The sequence below is a fragment of the Macaca thibetana genome, chromosome 3 (genome assembly GCF_024542745.1).
Source record: "Macaca thibetana thibetana isolate TM-01 chromosome 3, ASM2454274v1, whole genome shotgun sequence".
In the NCBI taxonomy this organism is placed as follows: Eukaryota; Metazoa; Chordata; class Mammalia; order Primates; family Cercopithecidae; genus Macaca; species Macaca thibetana.
Window position 1 is genome coordinate 100,400,563 of NC_065580.1, and position 24,466 is coordinate 100,425,028.

The 24,466-nt window shown below is 45.3% G+C and overlaps 1 protein-coding gene across 2 annotated transcripts in view; it reads right to left on the reverse strand.

The window, feature by feature from the left end:
- Positions 1-963: 963 nt before the first annotated feature.
- The window catches only part of SCRN1 (secernin 1), a 71,522-nt gene continuing 48,019 nt past the window's right edge, over positions 964-24,466 (reverse strand). For both annotated transcript variants that reach the window (XM_050783248.1, XM_050783249.1), the window contains 4 exons: positions 21,269-21,463; positions 17,464-17,629; positions 7,302-7,482; positions 964-4,988 (listed from right to left, as the gene is read on the reverse strand). In XM_050783248.1, coding sequence (XP_050639205.1) covers positions 4,830-4,988; positions 7,302-7,482; positions 17,464-17,629; positions 21,269-21,463 — 701 coding nt within the window. In that variant the 3' untranslated portion in view covers positions 964-4,829. The remainder of the gene's footprint in view (positions 4,989-7,301; positions 7,483-17,463; positions 17,630-21,268; positions 21,464-24,466) is intronic.

Here is a 24,466-nt window from a genome sequence, read left to right on the forward strand (position 1 = left end):
AGACTTCCATTCTAGTAACTGTGGTAAAATACACATAAAGTCTACCATCCTTACCATGTTTAGTGTTTAATTTATTCGTGTTGTGTACATTCATATTGTTGTACAACCGTCACCACCATCCCTCTCCATAACTCATCTTGCGAAACTTTCTGAAACACTATACTCATTAAACAGTAACTCCCAATTTCTCCCCCACACCAGCCCGAGCAACCACCCTTCTAATTTCTGTCCCTATGATTTTGACTGCTCTAGGTACCTCATCGAAATGAAACCATATAATATTCATGACTGGTTGATTTCACAGAGCATAACATCCTTAAGGTTCATCCATGTCGTAGCATGTCAGAATCTGCTTCCATTTTTTTAAAGGATGAATAATATTCCATTGTATGGATATAACACATTTTGTTTCTCCATTCTTCCATCTGTGGATACTTGAGTTGCTTCCAGATTTTCGCACTGTGAATAGTGCTACTATGAACATAGGTGTGCAATCCTCTCTTCCAGACCCTACTTTCAGCTCTGTTGTGTATACCAAGAAGTGGGATTGCCCGATTACAGGGTAGTTCTATTTTTAGTTTTTTGAGCGACTCCATACTGTTTCCCACGATGGATGCACTGTTTTACATTCCCACCAACAGTGCATAAGGGTTCCAATTTCTCCACATCCTCACCCACATTTGTTATTTTCTGGTTGTGTTTTTGTTGTTGTTGTTGTTGTTGTTGTTGTTGTTTTTGATAGTAGCTATCCTGATGGGTGTGAGGTGATACTTTGTTGTGGTTTTATATTTAAAGACTGAATTTACCCACAGAACATTACATAATGCAAGAAACTGCTGAACTGACTGTTTACTGACTATTCCAGCCAGAAAAATATATCTCTTCTCTTACATCTTCTATGTTGTGACTGAGGCCCACATTTATTTATGAGACACAAAACAGAAGAGGCCACTCCACTGGATGTTAATTTCAGTTTTTTTTTATTGTATGCTTGATGCATTTAGAGACAATTCCAAGGGCAAGCACTGGATAGGGATATTATCTGCTTTGTAGATATTTGTACAAAAGACTGTTAAGACTACATGGGCAGTTCCTACTGCAGGAAACAGAACGATTTTTTCTTTTTTCTTTTTTTTTTTATTATTCCCTGCCAATAGCATTTTCCGTCTAACACATTTAAAGTCTCACAACATAATTGCAAACATGTACATATTGGTTCCCACGAGAAATCTGCAGGTGACATTTGGGCATGTTTGGAGTCAATCAGATAAAGCACATTATGACAGAAACCATAAGAGGGGAGCTGGGACCTGGGACCTGGGACTGTGCAGAATGAAAAGCCACGGCTACGGGAAGCATAAGCTTGTGCTGCAACAGCACATGCACATGACCTGCCACTCCTGGCCCTCCACGGAGCATGCCCAGCGAGGGCGCCTCCTCCCTCCCTCCTCCACGTGCTTCCTTCCTAAGGCTGAGAGCTCAACTGAAGCCCTTCCTCAATAAACGACAGAGGGCTCTTCAGTCAGCAATGCAGTTAGTGGTTTCATGACAGACACACTGGTCCCACCCGGCTTCCCTGCAGAACCAGCCAGAGCTGTATAACACCTGTACCAATGTGGGATGACATCAGCTAGGAAGCAAAGTAATTTGCCTGGTTGATGATTACTTTTTATACCTAATGATTCACCCAGTAGTAAGGATCCCCACAGCTAAGATCTAATGGGCAAATACCTGCTCTGTTAGTTTATAAGAAAGACTCGTTCTAATAACACTGGGTCTTATGTTATTGGGCACCAAGGAATCTCCATAATTTCGATTATATCTTTATTCTACCTAAAGTTTCAAAGCACCTCCAAGAATGAAAGGGTACTATTTCTGCTTTGCTAATTTACTCCTGCCAGAGCTTCTGTCCTTGAATATGAGGGCTATTTTCACCTATAGTCAATCCCATCTATTAGACAAGACTAGCTAGCTTATGTTTGGTTATAGGGCAAGGGAGTGGGGGAGAGATTCTGTCCTTTCTGGACATGGCTTCTTTCTGCACAAGCATGCTCAGCCCCCACCCCAGTCTGAAAAGATACACAAAGGGTCTCCTAGGAAGCTACTTATACACTGTGACCCTTGAACATAATTTTTGCATTTCATCTTGAATATTCATGTCCCCCATACTGCCTTCAGAAAAACAATCCCTGGTCAACAAATTATTCATGTAACAAGCATTTTTCCAAAGCAAAATCTGTTGGGAACATTTAAAAATGAACATTCCTCACCATAACAGCCTGCTCGAAACCCAACAACCTATTTCCAGTTGTTACTATAAGTACATAAAATCCCTAAAAGTAAGCGCAGCCACATCAGCAGATTCTCTGCTCTCTTCTTCTCTTTCTCCACCCATTCCAATGCACAACTGTCCACCGCACTTAGAGACCCCTTCCAGACCCGATGGGAGCTGCCACGCCCCTTTTTACTTTTGCCAGGCTGTGCCATGCCCTCTAGTGGTAGGACTAGGACATCACAATTGTGGTGTAGAGTATTAGCATTAGCCAAGACAGCCCTCAATTAGGGCTGCCTTCTTTAAGAAGCTTGACCAAGGTCCATTCCCCTAACAGAAGTAGCCATTGTGTTTCCCAATGGGTAATGACACAAAGCGGGTAGGGTTATCTATGGCCTTTGGCCCATAGAAATGAAACGAGGCTTCTATGTAATTAATTCTCACTAGACTTCTTTCGGTCAAATTCTGAATCACCTTGGTTATCTCAGACATATGAAACTGATGAGACATTTCATAGTAGGCGAAGGTGAAATCACGCAGTGAAATTTAGAGTGGCTTTCTGCATCATCTTGCTTTACACAGCCACTTGGAACATGGACTTGGGAGGGGAGAGGTACCTACGTCACCCTTGAACCTCACTTCCCCCCCCTTAACAGTGATAGAAAGACTCTTTTAGAATAGCCACCCCACCTAAAAGGACAGTCTAAATTCACCAACAGTGAAAGCCCAGGCCAAACCTGCGTGAAGCTCTTAGCAGCTACAGGCCACCATTATTGGTTGCCGTTAACTCTGTCAGCTGAAATCATCTTCCCATCGCCCACAATGTGTGGTTAATGATTTTACATACAGAGTTTACAAAACTGCTGAGCAAAAAGCTCATGGCACTCCTATACTCATGCTCTTGGAGAGGTGGTAGAAAAAAAGAATGTGTTCTGATGAAACCTCTGAGCCTCACTGTTCACATCCATGTAACGGGGCTGGGTCCCCTCAAAATCTCATGATACAGCTGGTGGGAAGGAGTTATTAACCCTGTCACTTCCCAGATTGCTGATACTCACAATGTTTCCATTTGCAGATTCCTGCCAAGAATGAGGCGGCAGGATTAGGCCCCACTGGTGCTCTCCCACTAGCTGCTGTATTTACGTACACTTCTGTTCATCATCTCTGCCCATTTCAGGAGTGGCTGAGAGCTTGAATAGGTGGCGGTAAGCTCCCCACCACCACCCCGCGCCCAGTGCAGCTACCCGCCTGAATGAAGGCAGCTCCTGGGACATGTGAGGTGTGAGGAGTCGGGGGAAGATCCAGGGAAGTCAGCTGCTTTGTATTTGGATTTGTGGGATGTAATGCACTTGGCAGGAAGGGTGGGGCCTGAACTGGTATCCTACAGAGAAATGCTTCTATATCCATCTGTCACCTCCTTGCCCTCTGTCTTCCCAGTGCTAAGCCCATCTGGTCTTCCTTGCATGCTTTTCTATGCTCTGGTGGTAAGTCAAATCCTTTAAGTGAACCCGACATTGGAAACAAATCAGTTTAATTAAAGTCTCTCTGCTGAGATAATGTAGTGACTGCTAGGATTCCAGCTATTTAACTAGAATCTAAATAGTCAAGAGTCCCTCCTTTTCTTTCCCTCGTGAGCAGAGAGATTCACCGCTCTGTGGGTGGAACTGTGCCATAAGGCCATTCAATCACTCCTGGACTAGCTGTTGGTAACTAGACTGGGAATCATTTCTACACAAGGAATCCTGCGGTGGCTGTGCTGCTGTGTAGGGAGAGCTGCCTCCTGGGACATCCATGCAGGGATTCAGAAGGCCACCAGCATGGCTACCTCTGAATCTCAGAAGTGAATAGGTTCCAGCTAATAAATGATCAGCTGTCCTGTACGTGGAAGCAGCTCTGCAGTCCACCACACGTAAGCACAGTGCACGGAAAATGGGAAGACAGCTTCTTCAGAAGCCCAGGATGTAGGAAGGAGCCAGGACTGGAGAGGGGTCCCTTTCTTCCTTCCCACTGGTCCTGTCCCCCGGAAGACACCTGTGGAGACACTGTGCACCAAAGGCATGCACTCACAGGAGGCAGGGAGGTTCCCTTGGACAACACACACGAGAGCCTTGTGTGTGTGCACAAATGCCTCTTGTTAACCTGAAAGAAATCGCTACTGAGGGAAAGACTAAGACTTCAAAAGAATTTGCTTTTCCCGCCAACTCGGCACTGTGGAGCCTGCCTTTCAAGGCTTGATGAACTCTAGTCCTCTTGTAAAAGGCTAATGTGTCCATTGCCACTGAAATACAATAATAGCAGCTTAAAATCCACAATTAGTCACACAACCGAACAACAGGCAACGGGATACATGTTACACTGCACGGGAAGGAGACCTACATTGCAGAAGGGGACACTGTGAGATTCAAGGCGGAACACAAGGTAACAGTTTGATCTGGCTTCGGAAAAGGAGGCCACATCTTAACTTTCTCATTTTACTCAAACAGGAGAGTGGTTTGTTTTGCTGGTAATTTAGTAAGGTGGGAAGTCTTAAATAAGAAGGGGAAAGGGAGCGCTTACTTCACTTAAAGAACTTAATCTCTGTGTCAACACAGTCATAGAAAAGGTCCCCCACTTCTGCAGGGTCCAGGGGCCCGGAGCTGGTCAGGATTTCTTCCATGGCTTCCAGGCCTTGCTTCTCCAGCTCCAGCATGGTGCTCCTCAGCTTGCGACCTTGCTCCTGAGGAAGGACACGACGGCTTTAGGTGTCAGCAAAACAGCGGGGGGCATTGCAGCAGACACTGAAAGCCTCTAGGGGGCCAGCTGGCTTCCTGCTCAAGGTCCTGTCCTCCTCACACTCCGTTTCTCACACGACTGCCGCAGGGATTGTTCTAGAATGCCAGTGTGGTTATGTCACTGCCTGACTTAGAACACTTGCACAGCTTCCTGCTGCCTTTAGGACAAAGCTCAGATCCCAGAGTGACACTGAGGGAATGCTTCCCCTGCGTCTCCCTACTCCTCAGCTGGACTGAATTCACTGCAGCCCTCTGGCCTCTGATGCTGTCTCGCCCCTGCACAGGTGGCCCTGCCCTCTGGAGGGCCGTCCCCTTCCTCAGCGCTTGGTCGACGTGCACCCATCTTCAGTCTCCTTGCAAAGCCTTTCCTCTTCCCCGCACAGTGCCACACCATTCCCCCTGCCATGGGCGCTGTCTCCCACCTTGTGCTGGCTTGCCTCTGCAGCTGTGGCCCCTTGGATGGGAACCGGGCTCATTTCTATCCTCCAGTGACTGGGAGGGCACTCTCAAAAAATGTTCATCGAATGAAAAAAAACATGGATCAATGAATAAACAGGTGCCATGTCTCTCCCCTGTTCACTCTTTTTCTGAGATGGTGAGTTCACTTCTTCCATGGGACTCACTCATTTACGGCAAATCATAGTGAAAGCTTCCATTTGCCCCACGAGTCCCAGAACTGAGAAGCTGCTCTCACCACCCGCCCACCACTGCGCCATGCAGCGTCCTGTGACTCCACCTGAGAGTCATTTCTAAATTTCAAAACCCACCAGCCTCAGCAGTCTCATCTCTTTGAACACACAGTCCTTTCTACCTCTTCATTCTAATTAACCAAATATCCACCACACAGCGACAGTTTTCATCTACGTGGGGCTTACGGCCATCCACCAAGAACATAAGCACCGTCAGGAGCTACTGTGGACAGCCCTGGAGAAAGCGCAGTTGAATGCAGTGGCAGCATGCATGCTTGCCATCTTCTGCCAGGCTTTGCAGGCTGGTGGGGAGAAGAGATGTAAAATACCTGGGCGACCTTTACGTGTTTAATGGTCTCTTCTGTGGAAGAGCAGGCCAAGCTCTCAGAAAAGTGAGACGGCCCTTCTCAGAGATGCTGTCTGCATTCATCTGGATGGACTGCTTGGGTTTCCCTCTTGATACCCTTTTTCTATAGTCCACCATGTCAAATGCAAGAGGCTCACCCCATCCACAGCACCAATTTATACAAAAGGTCCTCCTTTCTGGCCCTTCAGGCCAATTTGGACCTACCTATTAAAAGCGGTTACATAAATAGTTGGGGAAAACTGATGAGTGTCTAACAAACACATTCCTTCTTCCTCTCTTCAGCAAAATACAGGCTTGAATTTTATATCAAGTCCGTCGGGGTGGCTGCTGTGGACACACTGGGTGCTGTGGAACGTGCTGTGGGGGGGTTTCTTGTTTGAATTGATGACTTATCACTTTATTAACCAAAGGTACGGGACTGGGGAGAGCTGCACTTTGAAGGATTACTACTTCTTTTTTAAAACTAGGAATATGAGGCCGGGCGTAGAGGCTCATGCTTGTAATCCCAGCACTTTGGGAGGCAGAAGCAGGCGGATCGCTTGAGCTCAGGAGTTCAAGACCAGCCTGGCCAACATGGTGAAACCCTGTCCCTACTAAAAATACAAAAAAAAAAAAACAAAAAACCAAAACCCTAGGAATACGAGAATATTTTCTAAAACTATATTTGTACTATGGTAAAACATATGTATTATAACATAAAATTTACCATTTAAAAACTTTAAAACGTACAGTTCAGTGCATTAAACTCATTCACAATGTTGTACGACCAGCACCACCAGCCATCTCCAGAACTTTTTTGAAACAACATATCATTGTATCTTTAAATAAAATGTTGCCAGCAAATACAACTTTTTACCCCTGAAAGTACATAAATAATTTTACACGGTATGTAACAGTTATCCCTACTGTACTGCATATTCCTATTATTCCTATGTAAACAGTAAATGTAGGTAAGATACTCAGCCTGCTGAGTTCCAGAATAACGTGAGAAGGAGAAGCTTTGTCTTATTTGGTTTCAAGAGGCTGGGCAGGAAAATGAACACCAGCTTTCTAGGAAAGGCCCCAGGAACCTGGCCTCTGGGAGGAGCCTGGCCACACTGGATGGGTGAGGGGGGGGTCTCGCTTGTCATCTGCTTCCCTGCCTCCTTCCTCGCTGACCTGGCCCGCCCGCCTCCGCCTCCGTGGCCCTCATGCAAGCTCACCTGATCACTTTCGAGGATGGCACGTGCCCACTCGTGGGCTTTGTACAGCTCATGCCGGCGGTCTGGCTTCTCCTGGAACCGAGGCTCCTTTTTGGCAGGGTCGTCATCCCCAAAACAGGGAGACTGTGTCTTGGGGACAAGTTTTACGTCATCCACAAAGATGAAAGGCTTGAATATGGATCTGGAGAGGAAGGAGAGACACTTCAGCCAGGCAGAGGTTGGGGCCCAGGAACACCCAGAGACTATCCTTTTATTCAGCAAACATTGCCCAAGCCAACTTGTGGGAGGTGGTGGGTAGTGGGTGTGGGTGATGGGTGGGAGGTGGTGGGTGGTGGGTGTGGGTGATGGGTGGGTGAGTGGTGGGTGGTGGGTGTGGGTGATGAGTGGGTGGGTGGGTGCCAGGAGAGACATAACTGCATGTTTTAGTCGCTATTTTAGTAAAACTAGCAGTCATTTACAAGCTGCAAATTCCTCTACTTACAGTAAAGAGACATCAAAACAGACTTCCTTTGTTCTGAACCATTTGAGAGGACTCTTTTAGCAATAAAAAGTGAGGCAAACAGTGTTCTGAGAAACGGTGCAAGGAGCCATCTAGCTGAGCAAGAGGTTTGCCTTTTTTTTTTTTTTTTTTAAACTGTGGTCTGAGAAGGAGCCTCCAAGAAAGGAAGGGTCTTTTGGTTTGGATTTGTTTTTAGTTTCTTCTGAGGTTCTACCTTACTGAAAAATCTATGGACTATCTCTGACAGACCCAAGGAGGGCACAGAGTAAGAAAGATGACAGTAAGCTAATGCCCTCCGGCTCTCTTCAATTCAGTTCTCAGGCAGGATGGATGTTATCTTCAGGAAAATGGCTGTGCGCATGCCTGCATGTGTGTGTACTTGTGCAAGTCTAGGACACATCACCACACACACACACACACACACACACACACACACACACACACGAGAGCCACGCATATAAACAGCTGTGGCCTGGGATCCCAGGCCAACCGGGTGAGGGGCCAATACAGCTGACTGTAACACCGGGGAGACAGACTTATCCCACCCTCCCTACACCCAGAGGAAACACTGCTGGATGAGAGGGCTGCTCCCGGCAGGCATGGGCACCTCTGGGTCCCAAGGATTGCCTGTTTTCAGCTGTACCATGCGGCAGCACCTGCAATAACAGCAGGAGAGAAGGAACTCCCCATACGTGCCCCATATGCACAGGCTAGATTTGTCAGATTTGGACATTTTTTTCTCCTCTCAACAGGTGCACTGTGGCTCATCCCGGGTACCTCAAGTGGGCTAGAGGTGAGCTAAGATGTTGATTCCCTCAGCTCTGGGGCATTTGGGGCTCGAGGAAGCCAGGGCAGCCTTGCCAGTGTGCCACACAGGTATTAATATTTTCAGGTATGGGCCAGGTGTGGTAGCTCACACCTGTAATCCCAGCGTTTTGGGAGTCTGGGGAAGGCAGATCACTTGAGGTCAGGAGTTCGAGACCAGCCTGGCCAACATGGTAAAACCCCGTTTCTATTAAAAATTTTTAAAAAATTAGCCAGATGTGGTGGAGTGCTCCTGTAATCCCAGCTACTCAGGAGGTTGAGATGGGAGAATCGCTGGAACCTGGGAGGCAGAGGCTACAGTGAGCCGAGATCATGCCATTGCACTCCAGCCTGGGTGACTGAGCGAGACTCTGTCTCAAAAACAAACAAAACAAACAAACAAAACTATATTCAGGTATGCCATGACCTGAAAAGGGACTGGGAGCCAGTAACCCTTGCTACCCAATTTTGTTCTTGGACTTGCAGCAACAGTATTGGCTACAGAACCTCAGGCCCCACCCTGTCCTGCTGAATCAGAATCTGCATTTTTAACAAGATCCCTGTGGATTCATGACATATCCAAGTCTGAAGAGCACTACTAAAAACACAACAGTAATGAGATGTACTCTCTTAGGTTAGCTTCCTGATGTTGCCATGGAGACAGGAGTCTCAAGTGAGAAAAGAAAGACACTGATCACAATATGCAAAATTGGGGCCCAGACTAATTTAATTTCAGTATTAAAAGCAGTAAGACCTTCGTACCCCAAGCTGGTGAACTGAGTGGCACTAGTTGAGGACTAGTGTCAAGTACTCTGCTGTTCTCCATAGGTGACGTAAATATAATTGGAGACTGGGCCCATCCTCCGATCCACTGGGAAGCACAAGGCATGCCAGGCTGCACCCACCTGCTCAAAGTCAAGCCCTGCCAAGAACCTTCCCTCCCCAGCCATCATCAAAAGAAGTCCCCCCTAAAGACACAGGGGAACTACCCTTGCACAGAAGGAACACACACTTCCACTTCCTACAGCCCTTGAAAATAAATGATTGCTCTACCCCTCCACTGAGTGTTGAATGAATGGCTGTTGAATATGAAAAAGGAATTATTGCAAAACATAAAACTGTTTAAACCAATTTTGACTACATGAAATTGAATTCTCTAATTGGTGAGTCAGTTGATTCTGCAAAAGGGCTGCAGATGGAGCGCTCACTGAAAGAGGGCAATGGAGCAGTGGGGAGGAGGAGGGCCAGGAGAGAGCACGCCTAGTCATCCACAACCAGCTGCCTCCAGGCTACCTCTGGGCTCTGACAGCAGGACTGCCTCACAACAGGCAGGCATCCTACCCTTCAGGACCAGACAGCACTAGGGGTTTCCTGGGAAGTCAGTGCACGTCACATCAGCAGCATCAGCCTCCTTGGCTGGCACAGAGACCCTTCAGTGGTGGACAGGCCCGCGGCTCCCGCCCAGCAGCCCAGTCAGCTCGGTTCTCATCTTCTCAGCTCCAGGGCCCTGCGCTGGGCAGAACTGGGCAGAGCCAAGACTCCCACCTGGGCTGGTAGGCTTCACAGTGGGACTGGTGCAGGCTCAACACCTGGCAGCCAAGGGAACTGCGACCACACCCTCCAGCGGAGCCCACCGAGCAGGCACCAGGCAATGCTACTTCATTCAATCCCCATGCCACTCCAAAGCCCACTCCAAACCCAATGGGAGCGGTATCTTCATCAGGAAACCTGCCATTTCACCCCTAAAACCTCAGTGCTTCCCTTACTGCGCATCTCAGGTCTCTTCTGACACAGAACCCCTTGGGAAAGCCATGCCAAGAAGTGAGGGAAGGGGACAGCCTGGCAGCACCGCTGGGCGGAGCTACCTCCCGCAGAGGAGGGCAGGTAACTGGGCTGGGACTTGGAACGGGGGTGTGAGTCCCTGCTCTGCCTCTGACCCACCGTAGGCCCATGGTTTTCCCTCTCTGGCTCTCGTCTGACTACAGTGATCTCAACAGTCCCTCCCAACTTCTACAACTAGTTTATTTCTATTTCTGTCATGAAGCTTGTAAACTGGTGATGCCAGCTTCAGTAAGCTCATGCTAACCACAGTCATGGTCTTCTGTATCCAATAGAGGATAAACGCATAGTAAAAACTCAGAATGCCCTATGTGATGTAACTTTAAAACCCACCCCAAGCTAACTGGAATGGAGAGGTTAAACAATGAGGGTGTCTGGTGGCTTTTCTAAGAGAAGAGATACCATAAGTTTGTCCCTCTTATCTAGCCATTTTAGTTTAAAAAGAATACATAATAAATATGAGGAGGTTCCCAAAATATTCTAAAGCAGCCAAAGCTCTCCAAAGATTTTTTCAAAGTTTAATATATTCAACTAATAAAAAATATAAAGCCTAAATGTATTGAGGTGGTTAAAAGCTTGAGATTGAATAAATTATATAACTAATAAATAAGGATATCTAAAAAATAACTACATAAAATATTAACAAAAATTATAGATGATAATAATTGCAATATTAATATTTGTTTAAACCAGGATGTGGAAATTATCTATAATTCAGGTTTCATTATTTGTGTCTATGTACCCAGAAAAGGGGAATGGGGGTAACTCAGTGGTTCCCAAATGTTTTGATTTCTTGCCAATCTTTACAGAAAATCACACTTAGAATTCCAAATAGATAAGGAGATACTCTGACATTTTCCCACAGGTGAGCCACAGATGGTAGCTTCTTAAATGCTACTTGAATTAATAAAAGCCCATTAACAGATACACCCACTGTCTCCACCACATACAATTAGCAGATACACCCAACCGTGTCCAGCCCACCTGACCAGGATGGGGCCCACTGCATCACATGCATGGGATGCCCCTGAGTGTCCCGTGGACGGCTTGGATGCGGAACACAACTGAAAAGGCTCCAGAAGGCTGATTGCGCCTCTGTCCTCAGGGCTGACTCTCAGACTTCGGAAAAGTCACCAAACCCTGGGTTGGGAATTTGCCCCAGTCACTCAGCCTTCTGTGGTGTGGTGTGACAGGAATACAAGCTGATGGGCCCAAAGGACAAAGTGCTTCCAATGGCGAGGCGCAGCCCAGCAGCCAGTTCATGAGGAGGTTCAGAGCTGGCTGAGCTACTTTAAAGGGACCTTGTGAGGGGCAGTTAAACTAATGAGACCACGAGCAACACTAAAGGAAGCCTCTCTTCAGCCTTCAGCTCTCACGAAGACGAATCTAAGGGCTGAGGCACACAGTCCCATGACATGATGCACAGCGTGGCCATGTAAGCTCCGCTGCAGAGATCTGCAGAATTTTAGCCTTGAGTGACAATGTGAGGCACAGCCAAGAAACATACTCCACTGGACACACCGTTCCCTCATCTGTCCCTTTTTCCCTCTAAAGCCTTGTGAGGGAGGCAGCATGTCAATGCAAAAAAACTATTTTCCAATCATTTGTTTTCTCATTTTGGAAGAACAGCAACATTATCATGAAAATCTCTAACATTTTATAGCACAGCATAATTCTCAAAGCATCTGCATTCAATTCTCATGGTACTCTTATTCATTCATTCATTCATTCAGCAAGTATGTGTTGAGTCCTGGCGGAGTACCAGATGCTGTTCTAGGTACTAGGGATACAGCAGTGAACAAAGAAGGGCAAACATTTCTGTCCCATTATACATATGAGATGACTGAGGCTCACAGAAGCTAAGTGCTTTGTCCAAAATCACATTCCTACTAAGTGGCAGATCTAGAAGTAAATTCAGATCTAAATGCAAGGTCAGTTTTCCCCACTACCTCTCACTCTTATATTCTTCTGTTAGTTTTTCCATACACCTTGCACTACTGCAGAAAAATAAAATGCTTCTTGTGCTTTAGAATTTATAATTTAATATCAGTGGCTAGCCAACAGTGTTGTCCTCAAACATGGCTCTGCTCTTACTGAAGATGCAGAAATTCTCTAAACAACAAACCAGGCTGATCCTGTGACCTGGAGTTCCTGGCAAATCTACCGAGCAGAGTTAGCACAGAAAGAACAACACATAAACCCCTGTTCAGAGGAAGCTGCCCACATTTGAACCAATCTCAAATAAACCTGCAATACCAAGTTTCTCTCAAAAACGCAGGTGCCCCTCAGAGTGGTTCATCTATGTTTATTCCAGCTTCACTGTGAGCGACTTTAATCATACAGTCAAAGTCACACCTGGGTCCCATAAACATACACACTTTCTATGTGCCCACAAAAATTAAAATAAACCAAAAAAAAAAAAAAGTTTAAAGTCACACCTGGCTGAAAGCAGAACTAATCCATGAAGGGAGTTTCCATTTTAAAGGGAAAGAGAACCAGTACTTTTGAAGCACTGAACAGCCTTAAGGATAGTGGGCTGGATTCAGAGGCTCTGGGAAGTTTTGAAAAGTCAAACGTGTAGGACAGAGAGAGGAGACGACTGGTGTTGGAAGGATTCAGAATGGAATTGGAGGGGTAGGCACCACGTAGCCTAGGGCCTTCGGCTCTGTGTCTATCCGTGCAGGCTATGCCCCACGTGGCTCCAAAGGCTGCATGAGTCATGCTGACCAAGGCTCATAATGTTTGCTCCAGTAACAAAAAGCTGTTTCTGACATTTGAATTATCTAGATGGTAATGTCTTGGCCATTTTAACTTCTCAATTTAACTTCTCAAGATTAGTACAGTGGCCCAGCACTTGGGGAGGCAGAGGCAGGTGGATCACCTGAGGTCAGGACTTCGAGACCAGCCTGGCCAACATGGTGAAACCCCATCTCTACTAAAAATAAAAAATTAGCCGGGTGTGGTAGTGGGTACCTATAGTCCCAGCTACTCAGGAGGCTGAAGCAGGAGAATTGTTTGAACCCAGGAGGCGGAGGTTGCAGTGAGCCAAGATCGCGCCACTGCACTCCAGCCTAGGTAACAGAGTGAGACTCCATCTCAAAAAAGAGAAAAAAAGATGAGTACACTGAGAGGAGAAGAGGAAGAAACAAAGAAAACGCACACATAAGTAAGGAGGTGGGGTGGAGGGGAATGTCCTGGCATCTCTCCAGCACCCTGCCACTAGTTAAAGTGGCTCAGACACGCTATTTTCTTAGAACTTCTACGTTCTCCCCGCCTTCTGGTTTACCCATCCTGTATCTTGAGTATTTATTTTATTTTATTTTAGAGACAGAGTCTCACTTTGTCACCCAGGCTGGAGTGCAGTGGCTCAATCTCAGCTCACTGCACCATTTGCCTCCCAGGTTCAAGTGATTCTCCTGCCTCAGCCTCCAGAGTAGCTGGAATTACAGGCGCGCGCCACCACGCCTGGCTAATTTTTGTATTTTTTTTTAGTAGAGACAGGGTTTCGCCATGTTGGCCAGGCTGGTCTGGAATTCCTGACCTCAAGCGATCCACCCACCTTGGCCTCCCAAAGTGCTGGGATTACAGGCGTGAGCGGCCACACCTGGCCTGTATCTTGAGTATTCATTTGTGTATTTTCCTGCATGTGGGGGCCTCTCAGTGGTTTACTGGTCTAACAACTACATCTCTGAAAAAATTAGCTCAGATTTATGGCATTTGCCAATTTCTGTAGTGTAAACACCCCCACTGTGGCCCATTTCAAGGGGCCAATGACATCACCACATGTGGACTTGGGAAGAGAGGCTCTCTTCACAATCAGCTCTCCGTGGTTCCAGCACACTGTAAGACTCCGAATTTACATTGTCTCACAATGCTAAGGTACTTCTCTACTCCTCCCCCCTCCAATTCTTCACATCAAAGAAGCTTTAACAAGTGCTGGCTTCCTAGGAAATGGTTTCCAAAGGTCAGAACCAGTACACTAAAGCCAATCGGTGTCACTCTTTGAACGACTGTGGCACACACTGACTCCGCACAGTGTTGATGTGATGGAATTTGCCTTCTCAATATTATTAAGTGAAGAACTTCTGCATCTCCCTCAAGCATTCAAACTCTGCCTTCAGCATCTCCTTCCACCTCTCAACCTTACATAGTACCTAGCACATAGTAGGAGGGAGAGTAGGAGGGAGGGAAGGAGGGAGGGAGGGGAGGGGGGGGAAAAGAGGATGTGAGCGCAAATCATTTCAAGGAAAAGATCTATAATTAATACAGTGAAGGACAGAGAAGTGTCCAGGCAGGCAGACAACAGGAAGATCATGTTTTTTGGTTTTAACATTAACTGGGAAGGGTAAAGACTAAAGTGTGGTTCTTTTCCAAGTCCGCTACTATGAAGCGATTTCTAACATTTTTAGCATTAACAGAAGCCAAAATCTCCCTAATTTTCTTGCCTAAAAATCTAAGAAAAGGTAATTATGTTTCTTGCTGACAAAATACAATAAGTCGAGCATGCTCAATTACAGAGAAGCACTGAAATGTTGAATAGAAAGAATAACAACGTATGACAGTTCTACAGTCACGGTGGGAAATGCAGCTCTTTTACCATGGAAGATAATAATGAATGTCTTCCAGAAGGGTCTTAATCTTCTATAACACAAGGTCTTTGAAATTAATTTAACCATGAATAATTTTCTTTTAAAAGCACTTAAAATTTTTCATTTTAACTATCAGAAGGCTATTGCCCAGCCATTTTTACAACTGGATTAGGCTGTGTCCTTCAGCCTAGGAAGTGGAGTTCCTTTGTATCGGTATCCTGGGCTCACAAGGCCCTGTCTCCTGAGCACAGTTAGAGCTGGTATCTGAGACATCAGGAACAACAGGAGTTGGTTCAGCTCAACCCACTCTTTGAAAGGCTCCTGTTCCCTAAAAAGCCATGCCCAAACACTTTCGCAGAGCATTCCAGACACCTGAAAATAGAACTCCAAATGTCGGTATGTACCCCTGTCACCCAGCAGGGTCCTCACAAGGGGCTACTGAGCCACTAGCATTAGGGGAGCAAACTAGGTCACAGTTCAGGAGGAGGGAGGCCCAGACACAAGGGGAAGACGGAGCCCCAAATCCGCTGGGCCAAAAAGTGGGTAGAAGGTACAGCCATGGAGCCCAAGGATTCAGAAATGGGAGACAAAATCAAGGGAATAGCAACTGGACTCACACAGGAGGAGCCTCCTGAGAGGCTGCCAGGAGCAGCGTCGAGCAGTTGAGTCTCACTGATAAAGGCTGACAGGGGTGCCACGGGAGGGTGCTGGGTTTGTTTCACAGAGGGGCTGGGGGTAGAGGAGCAATGGGCACCTAGTGACCAGCACCATCTCTGGGAGGATGCACGGCTCTAGCCCGTGGTCATGTGGTTTCATGCCTCTCTGCCTTTGCACGTGCCGTCCTCTCCACCCAGACTGCTGTTCCTGCTTTCTACCTAACGAACCCCTACTCTTCCCACAACGCCCAGTGCTCAAGAGCTCCGTCCTCTGTGAAGCTTTCCCCTTCATCATCTCATTTGTGCCACCATTTTCCTTGTACACACTTCATCCATGGTATACAACAAACATAATATTTGGTACACAGTAGGTGCTTAGCGTTTGTTGAATGAACGAGTGAATGAAAAACTAAGAACAGCTAATACTGAGTTCCCCAGTCAGGTCTGGTTAGAAAGATCTATTGACGTTGGCAGTAGTTTAAAAATGAGGCCAAAGAGTCACAAGAGGCGCTTCACTTTTCCCCTGAGGCATCTAAGAATCAGTCCCTAGCAAGATGCAATCATTGTCTTATATTCCTGAAACAGTAAAAGGAGAATAAATATTTTCAGCTGCAAAACGAATGAAATGTAATACCAGCAAATACCCTGGAAGCAGATTCAAAGGTTTAACAAGCTGACTTTCAGACAGTGATAATGATGATCAGCCAATGGAACACCCAAAAAAACACCAGAGAACCTACTGGAATAGGCAGCCTTCTAGAGCCTTCCAGGCTGAGGATCCAGACTTACCTGACAGATTCCTAGGTCCACCTCAAAGATTCTCATACAATAGGTTTCAGTCAAGGAACCTGTATTTTTTGAAAACTCCTCCAAGTGATTCTAGCAATGAACAGATCTAGAAACCACTGGACAGCTGGTTCTAAGCTACTGATGACGTGATTCCTGATATACATGACAGAATGTTCCTGGGGAGAGGCGCTGCTGTCTGCCTAGGAGATCAGAGATCGTCTTCATAAATAATCGTAAAATCTACTATGTATTGACTTGGATTATCTCATTTAATCCTCCCAACAAGCATGTAAAGGTAGGAGCTGGTATTATCCCCATTGTACAAATACAGAAACTGAAGCTTAGAGAGGTGAAATAATTCAGCTACTATGGGGCAGAGGTCGGATTCAAAATCCTGGCAGGCCATTCTAGAGGCTGCGTTCTTTATCCCTGTGTAATGCTGCCTTTTTGCTGAAGCACAAGGGCAGAAAGCAACCCCCTAAACCACAATGTCTTAAAGAGGGGCCAGTACACGTGAAGTTACTTCCATCTGTATTGCCTCTGAACTGTTTTATTCTCTAACTCACAGGAACTGGTTGTTCTGATAAATCATGAGCATTCCCACATCTCTCTGTCTCGCTGTGTTTTGTTCATTTCTGTATCCCTCATGTACCACACAATGCTTGGCCCATGATATATACTCAGTAAATATTTGATATTAGGTTGGTGCAAAAGTAATGGTAAGGACCACAATTACTTTTGCACCAACCTAATAAATTTAAAAGAACTACTAGATTCCTTGACTGTCATAAATACTATGTGACTAAAACCAAGGAATTCACTTAATCAAAGCCCTTGGTGCTACACTGCCCACAATGAGGCTGACTGAAAAATGTGACTTTGTTATCCAAGGGGAGGACATGGTCAGGCACTTACTACGTACTTGCTGAATGAGCTTTCAAGGGAAGCACTCATGTTCTCCCTACGTGACCAGGCCTCGGACAAACCTGGAAGGATCGGGGGTCCCAGTGAAGTAGTGAATGCACGGAGCGCTTCTATTCTGCGGCAGGACAGACACTCCACTGGCTGTGGTGAGGAAAGACTCGGAGTCTATGCACACTCCACTGGCTTTGTCCCGTAAGGTGTTCATCATAGTCTGCACTGTGATGCTTTCTGCAAAAACACGAAAGACAGACAAATGGAAAGAGTAGATCCAACACAAAACTGTGGCGGGCCACTAACTAAAATCCATTCACTCTGTTCTCTTTTTAGTAATAAAAACTCTGAAATTATATCTGGGACTGTAATTACCAAACTACAGAGTCTATTTCCCCACTTCCCTTGTGACTATATGTGGCCGTGTGATAAATGTTGATCAATAGGAGGCAAGCAGAAACAATGTGTGCAATTCCTCATCACACCTAAAAACAAGGTATGTTTGCCTTTTGTTTGTATTTTCTCCCTTCCTGCCAACTAGGAGATGCAAACAAGTGGACCACAAATGGAATTCCTGTGTTGAGTCACAGTAACCAGCCATGGACTGGTCATATATACCTGAACTGTAAAATGGGAGAGAAATAACCTACTATTTTCTTTAAGCCACGTTAATGTGGGGTGTCTTTGTTACAGCATTTAGCTGTACCTCAATCAGTACAATAACTCAATAGACATCCACAAGAAAGTATGCACAATCTACTACACACAGTCCACCAAGCTCGCTCCCATAAACTCTTGCTGGTCAGAGCCAATACTCTATTTGGAGAATGTCCTCTCTGCAGTGGGAAATATATGCACAGAGAGGCATTTAGAATATTCAGAGCCATTAGGACTGTTGGCTGTGACCACAGATAAACAGATAAACAAATCCTTGATTACATGAGATCCCATTTCTACAACTTCCCCTGGGTTATAATTTGTTAAAACACTATTTCAGTCTGTGTTCACCATGATGGAATTGAAGCATCACATGGAGAGAAGGTTTGTTGGCACATTCACATCCTCTTTATAAATCTCTACTTACATGTCATACCTAGAAATATTAACAACAAATCCTTGATTGCTTCAACTGTCCAGTGTTCAGATTTCCTCATTGTCTTATAAATGAGCCTATTGATTTGAATTGGAATCGATCAGAATTGGAAACGTCTGCCTCTTGTTTTTTTCCCCTTGCATCTTTTTTTTTTTGAGACGGAGTCTGGCTCTGTCCCCCCAGCTGGAGTGCAATGGTGCAATCTCGGCTCACTGTAACCTCCACCTCCCAGGTTCAAGTGATTCGCCCACCTCAGCCTCCCCAGTAGCTGGGACTATAGGCATGCACCACCACGCCTGGCTAATTTTTGTATTTTTTTGGTAGAGATGAGGTTTCACCATGTTGGCCAGGCTGCTCTTGAACTCCTGGCCTCAAGTGATCCACCCTCCATGGGCCTCCCAAAGTGCTTGGATTGCAGGCATGAGCCACTGCACCCACTCAGCTTGCATCTTAGTTGTCAGCGTCATCTCTCCTGTAGCTGTGCACAGTGTAAGCTTTGCAGATGGCATCCTCATGGCATTATTTGTTGGGAACAGGCCCCCTGAAATCTAGCCATAAACTGGCCCCAAAACTGGCCATAAACAAAATCTCTGTAGCACTGTGACATGTTCGTGATGGCCATGGCGCCCACGCTGTAAGGTTGTGGGTTTACGGGAATCAGGGCAAGGAACACCTGGGCCACCCTGGGCGGAAAACCGCTTAAAGGCATTCTTAAACCACAAGCAATAGCATGAGCGATCTGTGCCTTAAGGACAGGCTCCTGCTGCAGATAACTAGCCGGACCCATCCCTTTATTTCGGCCCATCCCTTTTGTTTCCCGTAAGGAATACTTTTAGTTAATCTAATACTTTTAGTTTATCTATAATCTATAGAAACAATAATCTCTTATCACTGGCTTGCTGTCAATAAATTCATGGGTAAATCTCTGTTCAAAGCTCTGAAGGCTGTGAGACCCCTGATTTCCCACTCCACACTTCTATATTTCTGTGTGTGTGTGTCTTTAATTCTTCTGGCGCCATTGGGTTAGGCTCTCCCCAACCGAGCTGGTCTTGGCAATTATTATATTAAATAGCGTATTTGTTCCTCTATCCTCTGTATTTCCTGTAAATTAGTAGCCAGACCTAAAGGCTTTATCAGATTTACAGCTGATGTTTTGGCAACATTATTTAATATCTTTCATCCAGCTAGATTTTTTTAATTAAAACAATTTTGATTTTTTTAAAGCTCCCATTTAAAAGTGAATATTTTCTTACCTTCCTACCCAGAATATATTACATAAGTACTATAGCAAAAGTCCTAAAGTGTTCTAGATTAAGAGCCAGGAAACATTTTCCTTCCTTTTTGTTTTTTTTTTTAAAGAGACAGGGTTTCACTCTGTCACCCAGGCTGGAGTGAGGTGGTGCAATCACAGCCCGCTGCAGCCTTGAACTCCGGGGCTTAAAAAATCTTCCCACAGCAGCCCCCTGAGGAGCCAGAACTATAGACACGCATCATCATGTCTGGCTAATTTTGTTCATTTCTTTGGAGAGATGAGGTCTTGCTGAGTTACCCAGGTTGGTCTTAAACTGAACTCCTAGCCTCAAGTGATCCTCTGCCTCAGCCTCCCAAAGTACTGTGATTACAAGCATGCACCTGGCCTGACAGTAAATATTTCAGGTTTATGGGCCATACAATTTCTGTTGAAACTTTCCTGTTGCACCTGCTCAACTCTGCCATTATAGTGACAAAGCCGCCCCCAAACAATATATAAATAAATGGGTGTGGCTACAGTCCAATAAAATTTTATTTTCAAAACAGGCATTTGCCAACAGGTCATAGTTTGCTGACCCCTGTTCTAAATGATCCAAAACTTTGACTTATAAAATACATGCATCACCAACAAATATAGAATGACTGTTGCGGGTTTTTTGGAAGGATTTCCGCATAGGCACAAAAGTAAGAAGCTATCTAGTCACCATATATATACCTAAATATGGATTCTGATTAAGTTAATAACTAGGGGCTAGGTGTGGTGGCTTAGGCCTGTAATCTCAGCACTTTGGGAGGCCAAGGCGGGCAAATCCCTGGAGCCCAGGAGTGTCAGACCAGCCTGGGCAACAACATGAGACCCTGTCTCTACAAAAAAAAAAAAAAAATTAGCCAGAAATGGTGGCACATGCTTTTAGTCCCAGCTACTGGGATGGCAGCAGGGGTGCAGCTGAGGGAGGATCACATGAGTTCAGGAGGTGGAGGCTGCAGTGAGTTGAGATTGTGCCAACACACTTGAGCTTAGGCAACAGAGTGACACCCTGTCTCAATAAATAAATAAATAAATAAAGTTAGTAACTAGTTGGCAGATGGAGTGGCAACAATTCAACTCATCAAGTGTCCATGGAACAAAAAACTATACAGGGGGCCCTTAGATGAGTAAGAGACAACACCTCTGCCCTTAAGACCCAGCAGGCTAGTGCAGCAGGGAAAGATGAGTCAAATATATAACTAGTGATGTAAGAGGATGGCTGCAATAAGTACTACAAAAGGCAACACAATGACATCAGAGATTAAAGGAGAACAACATGGGTAGGAGCAGGAAACCTCCAGGGATGAGGAAGTACCATGTAAAAATAAATACAAGTTGTTTTCTTGCCTGCACATCAGGGACTTTTAGCACAAGCTGGTCTTTACATACAAGGGCTATTCTGTATTCCTCTTTGTTCACCCTTCTAAGCTCAGACAAGTTCTCAGAAACAGCTGCAAGAGAAAGGGTTATGAGAAGGAGAATCGTGAGGGAGAGACTAACTCACCTTCTTGTTTTTCTAAGCTGTCTTTGCCAGCACCGCAGTCTAGATGATCCTCAACTGGAGAAAAGACTTCGGAAAAATTGAACTCGCCCTCTCCTGTCCACCAACCTTGGCTCTGAGCGTAACTCCTGAGTTCCGGATGCTCTGCATCCATCTTAGTGGTGAGCGAAAGCCGATTGCAAATGCACCTCACTCCCTCTGCAGAGAGTGCAAAGCCCCATTAGTTAAAAATATACTTATAAAGACTTAATCAAGAAACGGAAATTTATAGGGAATCCTTTCCCTGAAACACTGACTTTAACCACAGGGAGGAATCCATTTAATTTTTGAAGAGAGAAACAGACAATCATTGAGCCTCTTTCTAGGAGACCTCCTAAAAGGTCTGACCAGTCTTGACCGGGCATTATCACATTTTAAATGAGCAACGTCACTTTACCCATCTTAAAAGCATAATCAAGAGGAAATATGTAAGGCTCTTCATTTTGGCTAAATAAGCCCCAAGCATTCATTAGTTACACACAAAAAAAGGGACAGGTGCTTTGAAAGAGGTACTGAGCTAACAAGACTTAGCCATCCATAAGAGTGTCCTCTATAATAGAGAGGCTGTTCCTCTACAGCAATGCTCTATCGCATCTATCGAAAGCCCTCTCCCTGAAAAAACACTTCACATCCCCACTTCTTGCCCAAATATATATGGTTTTTTTAAAAAAAATACAAATCAAATACTTCATTCAACTTTTTTTTCAGGTCTCAACATTTAGAAAACCACATGGCAATGATAACGAATCTTTTTAAAATAACTGAATATATTCATGAATATATGTGTGTCTGGGTACATGTGTGTGCGCACGTGTGTGTGTGTGAGATAAAGTGTGTGTGTGCGTGTGTGTATGTGTTTGAAAAATCTATAGGAAATTTTTTCTTATAAAAATAGAATTGTGACTAAATAAGTCTAGAATCACAAATGCCTGCATTCTGAGTATATTCCACTTTGATGAATGAGGGCTTAGACCAGAAACTCTCCATACCAGCTGGCCAGCTTGCTATGTCTTCTTCGAAGCCTGAGCTGCAAATGCACACAGGACAACTCAGCCTTCCAGCTTCAAGATGCTGTCTAGGGCACAAACACTAGGAAGTTATCAGCGCTAGCTTAAAAGGGCCATTCCTGTTTGCTGCTTCCAGGGAGCATGCTGATTTTCCAAATTCTTGGAGAATGAAGTGAGATAAAGAACCTAAACTACAAGCTACAGGAAAGCCATCACTGCCTGAAAACCAGTTCCTAGAGGCAGGATCAGTGCTGGACTAAGTTCTTTCAGTATGTTTTGCTTCACTGATTTACACTTCCAAAATAAGCATTCCTGGCTGGTGGGCATTGGTCCTTTGTCATTTATCTTTTCAGAGAGGACCATACAAGTACAATTATAAACAATTAAAAATAAAAACCAGTTTTGGCCTAAACAAGTGATTTTGACATCATTCATACTAAGCTATTAAAAAAATACTCCTGAAAGTGACTCTACAGATATTAGTTTCCCAGTGGGCAGATTTATAGCAGCCATTTGCTTTCAAGAATGTTAGCCTTTGGGAGACGGAGTGCATTAAATCTTACTGCAATCCATCACACCGCTGCTGGGATCAGACGACATGAAGTCAATGAGTCCAAGAAATGGCTGGGGTTCTTCTTTATTTAAATATTTAGTTAACTAACGGCAGAATTCATTGTGTGTAATTTTTTAAGCTACAGTGTGAAGAGACGCTCGGCTTTTGAAATGTAGTCATAGATCAAAAAGTGTTAGGTTCAACTTAAAAGCAATATGACTGCTTTGAAGCATGGATTACTAGCACTCTTGATGGAACCATTCAATAGTAAGACTTCATTTCAGGAGGGATTTTTATCAAGGAGTTTTAAGTTCCTGCATTGCAGGAGAGTTGGAGACCTGGTGGGCTGCACTGGCTGCCTTAGTTCTAGAAATACTTTAAGTGCTGGGCGAGTAGGTACACACCCTGGTGGGTGGGTACATGCTGGGCATATGAGGTGGAGAAACTCTCCATGATTGCTGACGGACACCACTAGCCCATTCTGCACCCTTGTGAGATAGAAAGAGGCCACCCCCACCTCCAGACAGACACAGCCTTCGTACAGCTTGGCCAGGAAGCCACAGTCTAGATTCACTGCCTCACTGGGGCAATTTTGTATAGAGTACAATGTACCCATCATCCAGAGAAGCCCTGAACACTGAACTAACTTTGTGCACAGAAAACAGGCTTGATTCCCATCTACTGTGATGGATCTTCTGCTTCTAACTCAGGTCAAATTTGGTTCAATTCACCCCTAAGATAGGGATGGCACACAAGTTTCATCCCCAACATCATTTTGGATTACTTGGAAGAGACTTCCTGGTAAATTTAGTTAAGAAAAATACAAAGGCCAAGAATAGGTTCAACAAAAGAAGAGTGTTGTAACCTACTCCTCCACCACCAGCATAGGAGGGAAGAATGGCAGTGCACACGCCATGTGGTCACTACCCAGTCCCAAGGAGCTGCTCGGGCCAATTCCCTCTTAGGACTACTTAGTCCTCTTGGAAGCCCTTTAACCCATTCTGGGATCTCATCCTGTCCAGAAAATGAGGATGCTGAGGTGGGGATACAAAACTACCGCTCCCACCCCTAACACTTCCTTCCCCAGGGCTGTGTTAGAAGCAAGATGCTGCAAGGGCCGCAGAGCAGCAATTTTACAGGCACTAAATCCTTCTGGGTGGACCATCTAGTCCTCTGCTCTTCTAGAAACACTGTCTCACTGTGAGAGAGATGAACTTCACTCACAGAGAAATCCGAGTGGCACACACCGGTCCTCACACAGATCTAAACTCCTATTTTAGAGAACCATGGCAAGCACAAAGATCTACAGGGTTGGGGATGACAAGGGGTTACTGTTCAGGGAAGGGACTTGTTGGCCTATTACACAAGAAGAGTCACCATTCTCTTGGCCAATTAATAGAGTAGTGGTTTAAGTCATGGAATTCCTGGTAGTCAAAAGCAGGCTCTTCCCAGAAAGCAAATAGAAAATACGAAATGTTGGAAGACTGCTTCACTCCAGGTTCAGGAGACTCCAGGTTCTCTTCTTGGAGGTGCCCAGAAATGAGAGGCATGCCAAAGCATGACAGTCTCACATAGAGAGGACCGGCAACAGCACGTCTTTCC